We start from the raw sequence: 11,443 nt of genomic DNA on the forward strand, positions 1-11,443 counted from the left end.
ACTTCTTGAAGTTCCCTCTCCAGTCTCACTTTTACTACCTAGTGTTCTGTCCCCAACACCCGCATTACCGTATTTTAAAACTGTTTCTTTTTGCTCAGGGCAAATACGTGGTCTGTTTTGATCCCCTCGATGGCTCTTCCAACATCGACTGCCTTGTGTCCATTGGAACCATTTTTGGCATCTACAGAAAGGTAAAATGACTTCAAGCACCTGGTGTGAACCCAGAGAAAAGTTAAGGGGTAGGAGAGCCGGGCTTTTCATGATGTGGAGCCCCGGGGATGTGCAGTGTGAAACTCTGAGGCTCGAGCAGACCTGGCCGCCGAGGTCTGGCCTTTCCAGCATGACCTGTGAAATAATAAGACCCGGTAGGGAAACACGGGTGGAAATCCAAGGCTATGTCTTTCTTTTCACTGCATCTTCCCGCAGTTCATGATGGGGAAGAACTTTTTTTTTTAAACTATAGGACAATGATGTTACCTAAACAGAACTGTTAGAATATGGTGATGTTTGAGATTTATGCAAAATTGTCCTCTAAATCAGAGATCTACAACTGTGACAGTCTCCACCTTTCTCCTGTCATATCGAGCCACTACCTAATTTGTATGACCATTTTTCATTTTTACATGGTTGAAAAAATCTAAAGAATATTACATTGGGCCATGCAATTTATTTTTCACTGACTACAAATAATGTTTTACTGGCGAGTGGTCATACTCACCTGTCTACATGTTGGCACTGGCTGATTTTGTGCCACATTGTCTGGGGGGACAACAGAGACTGTGTGACCTAGGTAGCCCAAAGTGTTTGCTCTTTTTCCATTTGCACAAAAATCTGCCAACCCTGTTCTGTAGTAGCTTGGCATAACTGACGCCATCTTGAGCCCTGCATATAACTAGTGCCCTGTATTTGACTCAGGAGAATGGAAAATTACTCAGGGTATAAGTCCCATAAGAAAAGCAGAATGAGCTGTACCCACAGGAGAAAAATAAACCTGCTCAACAGAAGAAGCAGGATACAGGTGTCAATCGAAAATTAATGTAAGATTCTAGCTAAATTGTGATTTCTCTCTTTTAAAAACTCTGTAACTTTCCAGTTGTTTGGACTCTGAAACAGAGGGGGGGGGTGTATACAAGTGGTCCTGAGCTCAGTTAATTAAATTCCAAATTTATCAGTTTGGCTGCTTGGATTCCTATATTGTTTTTCCCGAACCCATCTCAGTTCTAGATCATAGAAAGTACTCTGGCGTAAGATGGGGACCCAGAGCCCCCTGCCCTTGTGTCTTGTCACTGTGTGACTTTGGCAGTTCCTCTACCTCCAGGAGCCTCTCCTTCTTCCAGAGAAAGAGATAGACAGGCAGACAGAGACAGACAGAGAAAGACAGACAGAGACAGAGAGAGAACACTCAGATACATGGACAAGGAAAAGTGGAAAGAATATCCGTAGAGCTACCATAAAATCTAAAATAGGCCCTCCTGGTTTCAGCTCCTGTTTATTGTCTGCAGTTCTGGGCACTGAACCCAAGGCCTCCTGTACACTGGGCGAATGCCCAGCCGCACAGCCAGCCACCACCCCCGCTCTTGGCTTAGTGAGGAATAAAGGCTTGGATGCCATGGTTTGCCCAGCTGAACTTTATGCTAGGTTGCATCAAGAAGGAAGAACCAAATGCACACTTTATTTCTAAAAGGGACTTATTGCCTACTATTGTGTGTAATTTCCTTTCCAACATGGCGGGTAGAACCACCCAAAATGAGCGGGTTATCATCAGTCACAGGAACATATTTTTGCTTTTGTCATGGGTGACAGGCAGATATACATCAAAATCAGTTTCAGTAATAAAGGATCCCAATTCCTATTATCAAATAGGCAAATGAAAGAATTTACTTCCTTTCCAAATAATGCCAGGGAGCGTACCATTGCTGTGATAGAGGTGGAGAGATGTCATCTTTCCTGCCAAGTTTCAAATCTGTAGAGCAGCAAGAGAGCCCCGTGCACAGGTCCTCCCCCAGAGGAAGCCCTCTGGGAAATGACGGCCAGAGCCAAAGCAGTGCTGACGGCAGCCAGCGCCATGATCACTTCAGTCCCGAAAATGAAATGCTTTTAAGGGGGAAAAATATACCTAGAAAATTGAGACACATTGACTGTCAGCTAAAAACCAAAATCAGACCAACTCACAACAGTAGCTTGGACCATGCAACCTGGAAGACTCAACAATCAGACCCCATAGTCTTCTCAACCAACCTGAAGTAAGTCTCCTAATAGATGGAAAGAGATGATGAGTGTGACGTGGGCATCATGTCATTTTGGTTTGTTTTTTTGTACCAGGAATTGAACTCAGGACCTTGCGCATGCCAGGCAGGTGCCTGTGCTACTGATCATTTTGGTTTTGAAAGCCTTGTGGGTGATTTGGAATCCACTGGGACAGCTGGGACCATTTTAGGACTCCTGGGGCAAGCACTTTGGTGTGTCTGATGTTTCCAAAGAGACCTTTGAAAATATTCGGTCACCACAACTAAAAGCAGAGGTTTGGGAGGGTCTGGTTGCCCTGATGAGGAAAGATTCTTGGTCACATCTCCCCATCCAGCTCTGCCTGCCTTCCTTCTCTGTCACCTCAAGCCTCCAGAATCCATGGTGTCTTCCCCTGTACTCCTCGTTGGCAATGTAGAATGAAACCTAACCCCAGCAAGTGGTGGGCACAGCTAGGTGGATAAAGGTGGGAACCAGAGTCTTTCTAGTTTTACAAGGGCTTTTTCCCATTGATCCCAGGGCATCTGCAAGAGGGTGGAAGAGATTCCTGGGAGGATTCATTGCTCGAGGTTTGGGGGAGGAAATGCATGCTGTAGAAAGGGGGGTGGGCTAAAAAAGAATTCCTCCCCAAATCTAGGATTTGATATAGTTATTTCCTCTTTCTTTTGAGTATGTGAGTGTCATAGATGAGTGCCGAGTTCCTTACTCCATGCAAGGATATAGAAGTGGAATGGTGTTTGGTGACAGTGTTTCCATTTATTTCTCTGCCTTTGCCACAGACAGGCATGGATAGCTCTGAACAAGGCACATCTGTGGGGGATTGTACTTGCTGGAGATCTGGTTCCTCAGAGCCTCAGTGAGGGGAGAGGATACCTCTGGGTCCTCTCAATATGTGACTGGCTTTGGTCCATATTGACAAAGGCTACTGACTTCTTTTTTTTCAAAGCTTGCAATTTAGGGAAAACAACTTAGTTTTGGGATCCTGTGTGTAGTCACTGTAGCTACTCTGCGCTGCCTGGTATACACAACCAAACCAAATGGAATAATCCAATTTGTCCAATTAACCAGTTAATCACTCAGATGAAAACCATAAGGAGTAGGGGGTGATGGGAAAAATGGAGAGAAAAACTGTTTATTCTTCCTCATAGATGAGTGCAAGCGCCCCCTCTGATGCCCGATACCATGCACCCTCCAGGGGCCGTGGTGGAGAGTTGGGTTTAGGAAGTGTAGGCTGCAGCCGCCTTGCTGGCAGTGTCTCTGGTAAGGCCGATGGTGCTCTGGGAGTCACATTTTCAAAAGCTGCAGAAAGAAATCGTCTGGAATGTTGTTGCTGAGTGACCTCCCTCTCCCACTTCAGGGTACAGATACTGCTGGCTTCTGGAATCTCTGACTACCAAAGGAATGGAGGAAACTGGGGGGAAACTGATCACCTTGGTTTAAAACCAAGCAGGGAGTATCCAGACTGCAGGATGCATTGGGAGCCATTCTGAAGAGTGAAGAAGCCAATCGTGTGTTAATAAAGATCACTATTAATAAAAAATCATGGACTAGGAGCCAGCCCCTTAAGGGGTTTCCTTTGCTGATGACTCAGGGGATTTTTCAATTTAAAAACACTAGAGCACTTGCTAAGCATAGGTGCTGTCTTGTGACATCTCAGGGCGTGCGTGCATATGGAACACTGCTGGTGTGTAAGCAAGTAGATGGTTCCTTTAAGTCGGCACAATGCCATGTATCATCTCTTTTAGGTGTGAACAGTCAAAATCCTTTTCCTAGATTTTTTTAAATATGCAGTATTTCAGATCACCATTCTGTGTCTAACCCACTGTGCAAGAGGGCACCATAACATACTTTCTATCTAAGAATAAAAGTCCTCATCACCTTCCCCATCCCTCCCTCCCCCGTACCCCCCCTTCTCGTAAGCACCATCCTACTTTCCACTTACGGGTCACAGTGAAAAAAAAGAAAGAAAACAAATCAGACAGCGTCTGCTATACCCTGTAATGACCCTTGGGAAGTATACCAAATGCCCACATTTCTGAGAATTTCTTTAACAAGAGAGGGCTATGACGGCCCTGCTCAGTGGGGTATGTGCTGTGATTGGCAAGAACTCAGGGAATTGATTTCCTCACCAGACTCACTGCCTACAGCCCGTGTTAATTTGTTTAAATAAAGATGGAGTGGGCAGGTGAAAGACATTGATGCCCATAATCAGATTAAATTAGTGAGAACTGGCAAGAAGGCAGGCTGTTTTTTGGAAGTGATAATGGAAAGAGGAGGGAATATCAAATTAGAAAAATAGGAAAAGGGCCCTGATTGGAAAGGAGGATCCAGATGCAGGAAATTCAGGGTCTGGTGGGAAGGCTGCTGTGATAATAGAATCAAGATGCTCCCTACGTGGGGGGAGCCCCCTGGGAAGATGCCCTATTTCATTACAATGCACCTTGATCGTGCATTCTGCTCATGGCTAGTGGAAAACAGCCACCAAACAAAACTTTCTCTCTCTCTCTCTCTTGTTTGCTCTAGCAATCTACTGATGAGCCTTCCGAGAAGGACGCCCTGCAGCCAGGCAGGAACCTGGTGGCAGCTGGCTATGCCCTCTATGGCAGCGCCACCATGTTGGTTCTGGCCACAGAGACTGGTGTCAACTGCTTCATGCTGGACCCGGTGAGCACTCTTGCAGGAGGTCGGTGTGTGGCCGGCTCTGTGTGTGTGTGTGTGTGTGTGTGTGTGTATGTGTGTGTGTGTGTGTGTGTGTGTCCAGAAGTAGGCTGAGGTAGGAAATGAGGTCCATGGAGAGACCAAGGTAGGGTAGGAAGAGGAGGAGTGAGCAGTGATGCTGTCCAGAGTAACAAGAATTCTTGTTCCACAGATAAGTTCTTTAAAACACGCATTATTCCCAAAGGCTCCAGGGCCCATGGGTGCTGGCAGGGCTGGTGAGCCACAGGAGTCCGGCAACTTTTCCTACTTGGGAATAGAAGCTCAATCTTGCAAGGGCTTCCCATGTTCTAAGAAACGCTAAGTTAAAGCACAAACAGTGTTTTTGAGCCGACTCACATTTGTGGACCCAGGGCCCTGCAGTAGGTCTGTCTGCCCCATGCTGGCTCCAATCCGAGCCTTTCTGCCTCGGGTTTCCCTGATGGGGATGGGCTCCTCAGGTGGAGCAGTGAACACCAACGTTTCTTCAAAACTATCTCCCAAGTGGGCTCTGTGTGTACGCGTGCGAACCTGCAGTTAACCCTTGCAGTTTATATAAGCCTTTGATAAACTCAAAGGGAATGGAAAATAATGGAGAGAATGAGGGAAACCCTCCAGCGTACCTTACAGAGTAAAGGACCTCGCAGAGAGAGAAGCCAGTTTGCCATTAAAAGAGGCTCGTGGACAGTTTTTTCACAGGTTCACTAATCTGTCCACTATTTATTTTATTTAGTCAGTTTAGATGAATGTTTCAATAGGATAGATAAGTTAGGGGAGCAAATCTCTTTAAATATTTGGCACAACTAAACCCACCACTGAAACACGTCCTCAAAACAATAATCGTTAAAGTACTGGTACATTCTTTATGCAGATAGTCCACAGTGCCAAGAGGGAAAGAATTGGATTTATAAATTCCTTTTAACTGTATCAATCCCTTCATAGGACGCTCATGAAACACTTTATGCAGTGGTTTGGGGTATATTTGAAGAGAACACCAGGTACAAACTGCAACCTGGAAACCTCCATAAGGGGCAGGTTGTCGGGGAGCTCACGGGGCAGTGTGCATGGCACCAGGCAGGTGGTGAAAATGAGCACACAGGCTGCATTTGACTCGGGCACTTCGTGGAGCCGGACTTTCACCTCCTTGGAAACATGAGCACTTCAGTAAATAAAGGCAGGGTAACGGCGCCAGTTAAAATCTCTGAATGAGGTCACTTCAGAGGGAAACAGCAGCACAACCAGAGCAAAGTTCAGTGCGAGCCCAGAACCCGGCTTCTGAAGTCAGGGCTGTGTCTCTCCCCTGGCCAGACCCCAGCAGCCTCGCCAGGCAATCTTCCTCTGTGCCTCTGAATCAATAGATCTGTAGACAAAGAATCGAAGCTCTCCTTGTTTCCAAGAAGAGATTGCATATGGGTGTCTCCAAGAGCAAGTTTCTGTCTCCTGCTACTTCTTTCTGGCTAGCTCCAAGCACAGGTGATAGTTTCCGCTAAAACCACGACAGCCACGTGTGTGTCTCCAGCAGGGCTTTGCCTGAACCACGGCTTTGTGTCTCTTGTCGCCATCAGGGGGGCACCCCTCCTCCACGCTGTAACTCTAAGCCAGGCTCTAGGACAGGTTGCCTGCCACACAGCTCCTGAGCTCTGCACACAGCACCTGGTGTCTTTGTGAAGGCATCTGTTTCGTTTTGCTGATTTTAAAAGACCGCTCTCATGTATTTATTGCCAACATTTTTGGGAATACAGAAAAAGAAGCATAAGGTGAAAACGAATCACAATGACGCCTCTCAGTGACCACTGTTAATTCTAGTTTCTTCTCTATCCCCCGCCCCGCCCTGCCTGTCTTTCTATTTTCCACATACTCCATGTCTTTAATAACCAGTCTACATCTAATTTCACTTCACCCTTGTGGGAAATAAAGTGTCTGGTCCTCTCTTCTTAACTCCTACCTCCATAGAGCACCCTCTTCCCCCAAGGAGCAGAGCCTCAATCTGCAAAGAAATCTCCCTTAAAATACTAAAACCCCAAAGGCATAAGTGCCGAGCTGTGGGGGAGACCGTATTCTGAGACAAACTTTGCACATCAGTAAGGCAAGGAGTCTAAAGTGCTCAAGCTCAAAACTCAGGGTTCCATATCATGAACACAGGAAACATGCAAAAGGGACAGTTTCAGTGAGATACAGCTGTAAAGTCAGCTAGAGGACCTGATTCTACGGTCACACTCTCCCCACAGCCCACCCCCCAAGTGCACCAGGCTGCGTGTGTGTAAACACAGGCGTATCTTCTATTGCTTTCCACACAATTGTTATTCTTTCTTTGCTTTTTGCCGTGACTTCAGGCACTTCCAGCCTTTCTAAGTCTTATCGTTTCTTTCTTGTTTGCTGAGGTCATTTTCAAACTAAGTCAAAAGTCTCCTGTACCAGTCTGTTGACTTCCGCTTTCTCCCTCCTCCTCCTCCTAAATTTCCTTCATACTCTTTCTCACCCCTTTCTTCCCACACACTGTTCACAATTCTTGGGGTGTTTGGCAGGAGTTCTGGTGTCCCAGGATGTCCCAGGATGTGACCCCAGCCCTCCCATCTCCCAGATCAGCCCAGCCTGATCCACCCATTGTCAACCTTGTATCTTTCTTTCCTTATTTCAAAGGCCATCGGGGAGTTCATTTTGGTGGACAGGAATGTGAAGATCAAAAAGAAAGGTAACATCTACAGCCTCAACGAAGGCTACGCCAAGGACTTTGATCCTGCTGTCACTGAGTACATCCAGAGGAAGAAGTTTCCTCCAGTAAGTGAGGGGACAGGATGGGGCTGGGGCAATGTCAGGGCCCAGGCATTTGGCACCAGGAGCGGTTCCGGGGAATGGGTGTCCCCAGAGGAAAAAAGGGATTGAGAAGGGTACTGGACTTCATGTGGGACTTGTGTCATGTATCTGTTGAGCATGATGGATCCCAGAGATGAAAGAAGGCAGAGGTAGAGGGGAACTGGATTTCCATCTACCCTGAGCCTGTGATTAATGTCCAAATGGTAGTGTTATTTCAGTCTTCACCATTTTCTCTTGGCAAAAGAAAATTAGGATAATAGAGGTAACCAGATGGATGAGTTCCTGGCAATAGAACATTTCCACTGTCGGGGTCCTTGATCCTGGACCAAATGGGTTCTCCCACCCCGGCACCTGCCATGTGGTACCTGTCCCTCCAGGCTACCTCGGTGATGAATTTCTATCACTTGTCTCAAAGTGGAGAGTGTCCTTTTCTGTATCTCTCTAAAGAGATTACAAGTTCAGGAATACAAAGAATATTGGCACAGCAGCCTCTGTGGGGGAGTATCTAATTTCACTACACCCTTGCTTAAAGGCTGTCTTGTTGATGGCTGCTATTTTCTGAGGGTGAAACCCACATGTTGCTAGCATGGCATCCAGGGCCCTCAGAACTGGCCCCAGAGTTGCTCACCAGCTAAACTGCTTGTCCTTTCTCTTTGCCCTTATTGCCCTCCCGTACCCAACCACTGCACTCATGCCTTCCCGGAGGCCCCATGTCAACAAACTGGCCTTTCTGTGTGGCTACGTCTTTCCTTGGGCAGATTCCTCTTCACCCCTTCCCAGCTCCTTAGTTTGCCAAAATCCTTTCTCCACCTTCAAGGTCCTGCTATTACAATTGGGGGACTGGGGCTAGTTCCATGGATCAAACTCATGACCTCACGCATGCCAGGCAGGCACTTGTGACGCTGAGCTAAATCCCCGGCCCCAGTATTACAATTTTTGTGATGCCTGCTCCGACCCTCTTGGGAGCCTCTCTATTTCCCAAGGGTATTTTCCTTACATTTCTTGTTACATTCCAAACACACACCTTATAGGTGCTCAACGAATGATGTGGGATCAAATAAGCATAAGGCATGAAAAGAATGTCCTTTATTTTCTGCAAGCCTCACAACGTTGTAATCCTGCAGGATAATTCAGCTCCCTACGGGGCTCGGTACGTGGGCTCCATGGTGGCTGACGTACACCGCACCCTGGTCTATGGAGGGATCTTTTTATACCCTGCTAACAAGAAAAGCCCCAGTGGGAAGGTAAGCACGTGCCTGGAAAAGTGACTGAGAAGGGGTGGATTTCATTTTCAGCCTGGGGAATTTGAGTTCATTGGGAAGAAAAAGGGTTATGACAGCTGTTATGCATTCCAGTTGGTTTCTTGGGATGCCTGTGGCATATTCTTTTCTGGGTTCAAGATAAAGCCAGATGATATCAACTAAACATGAAAATGTTCTCTTGAGACCCTTCCAGTGCTATGGCAAAGGAGAATTAATGGAGTTATGGTCAGGAGCAGACTAAAAGCGCTTAGTGCTTCCACTGGGTATATGGTTTGACCTGGACAAAATGAATTCCATTCCTAAATAGTCTGGTCTCATTACCAAGACAGCAAATCAAACATGTGTTGTAAAGAGAGATCTTCTTTGATTGCTTTCAAAAGGCATAAAAGAAATAACTAATGGGCCTGACATTTGCTACTTGGAAAATGATACCTTTTAGGGAGGGAAAGAATCCTGGAGAAACCTGGAGCTTTCAGGTAAGCTGTTCCCAGTGACTGCTGCTCGAACAGCGGTGGTGTCCCCAGCAAGCCAAAGGGTGGACTGTGCTTTCTTATGCTGGCTAAGGGACATCTTTTTCTTCTATGCAAGCATTGGGTACTTCTTTTCTAAGCATTATGTCTGCTTTATTTTTGCAATGGACAGATTGCCCTTTGGGGGGGTGTTATTTTTTAGATAGGGTCTCATTATGTAGCCCAGGCTTGCCTTGAACTCACAGTGATCCTCCTGCCTCAGCCTCCCCAGTGCTGAGATTACACTGGGCTTCTAGTTTCATCATTCTTAGTAACTTTTTCATCACTGGGACAAAATATTCAACACTCACAACTTAAAGGAGGAAAGGTTTATTTCAGCCCCCAGGTTGTAGAACCACAGTCAGTTGGCACCAAGGCAGGGTGGCATGGCAGAAGGGCATTGCAGAGGGGAAGCAGTTCATGGGGTGGCAGGCAGGAAGCAGCATCTTCTTCCTTCTTTCCCTTTTTAGTCCACCTGGGCTGTAAGCCTATTGGCTGATGCTGCCCACACCCAGGGTGGGTCTTCCCTCCTCAGTAAACCCATCACCCATACCCACACCCACAACTGTGCTAAACCAGTCACTCCCTCGGCCCCTCCTGTAAGCCCACGAGGCTCTGGGGGATGTGTAGGTATAAGCTGTAACAGCAAGAGAAGGAATAGGACAAGAATCCCCTTATGACGGAGACTGATGTATTGTGGACGTACAGAGTCCAGCAGCCTCCTCATGCGTCTCACCTATATGATGAGCCCGCTTTATAGCACTTTTCTTGAGTGTGTCAAAAAATTGTACCTTAACACAAATGTTGAAGCACCTCCTATTTTTTTTCTACTGGTTTTTCCAGTCTGGCGTGGACACTATAAGGAAATAGAGCCAGGAAGCACCTGCACGGAGCCGTCTGCTCAGGAGGCAGACGGCATGAAAATGCCTATGACAAAAAGTTAATATTTAAAAGCAAATGCCAAGAAGTATAATATACGAAATCCCAAGCCCAGAGCCTTAGGAGAATTGTAAAAGGAATGCACAGAGCTGCAAACAATATTACACTGTTTGGAGGAGCCAGCCTGCTTTCCAGATGTCTGCAGCCAGACAGTACTATGGATTTTTTTAAACACTTTTAGAATAGGCAAAGCTCCATCCAAAACACATACAGAGTCACTCATTAGGTCCAATTTCTGTGCTATAAAGAGAAGGGAGCTGTCAGTACTGCCAACATGTCATTCTGTCCTGGATCCAGGTGATCTGACTCATATTCGCATCAGGTAATCTATTGCTGGCTCTGGCTTGGTGAAAGGTTTTCATTTAACCAAATGGTTAATCATTTAATGCAACCCGGGGTGGGAGAGGGAACTTCTACAAACTCCTTGAAGGAAAAAGAGGTCAGTTACTTGGAAATCCCCCCGCCCCTAGCTCGGCAGGATTTAGCATAAAACAAGACCCCGCTTTGTCACACCTTCTCATTTGAGGATGCTCATCTCCGGCCTTGTCTTCCAGCTGAGACTGCTGTATGAATGTAACCCCATGGCCTTCGTCATGGAGAAGGCAGGGGGATTGGCCACCACGGGCAAGGAAGCTGTGTTAGACATTGTTCCCACGGATATCCACCAGCGAGCGCCAGTCATCCTGGGGTCCCCCGATGACGTGAAGGAGTTCCTGGAGATATACAAGAAGCACGCTGCCAAATGAAGACCTGGGCCTGCCCTCACCCCAGAGAGCCGCTCCCACACCGCTACCCCATTCTGACTGTGCAGTCTCATGCCTAGCCAGGAGACATAAAATGCACGGATGTTTTCACCACCTAGTGCTCTGTAGTTCCTGGTGCTACTTAACCTGAATGTTATCTCAACAATATCACTGGAGGGAAAGATCTATTTTGAGCAGAAGGAGGAGAAATAAACACAGTATTCCTTTTTAAAAAAAA

The 11,443-nt window shown here is 46.7% G+C and overlaps 1 protein-coding gene across 1 annotated transcript in view; it reads left to right on the top strand.

The window, feature by feature from the left end:
- The window catches only part of Fbp1 (fructose-bisphosphatase 1), a 29,027-nt gene extending 17,584 nt beyond the window's left edge, over positions 1–11,443 (top strand). Inside the window, exons 3-7 of the mRNA XM_003468406.5 lie at positions 99–191; positions 4,768–4,908; positions 7,579–7,716; positions 8,877–8,996; positions 11,017–11,443. Coding sequence (XP_003468454.3) covers positions 99–191; positions 4,768–4,908; positions 7,579–7,716; positions 8,877–8,996; positions 11,017–11,208 — 684 coding nt within the window. The 3' untranslated portion in view covers positions 11,209–11,443. The remainder of the gene's footprint in view (positions 1–98; positions 192–4,767; positions 4,909–7,578; positions 7,717–8,876; positions 8,997–11,016) is intronic.

Source organism: Cavia porcellus, unplaced genomic scaffold (assembly GCF_034190915.1).
Source record: "Cavia porcellus strain 051 isolate PalLab524CR breed Dunkin Hartley unplaced genomic scaffold, mCavPor4.1 scaffold_17, whole genome shotgun sequence".
Lineage (NCBI taxonomy): Eukaryota > Metazoa > Chordata > Mammalia > Rodentia > Caviidae > Cavia > Cavia porcellus.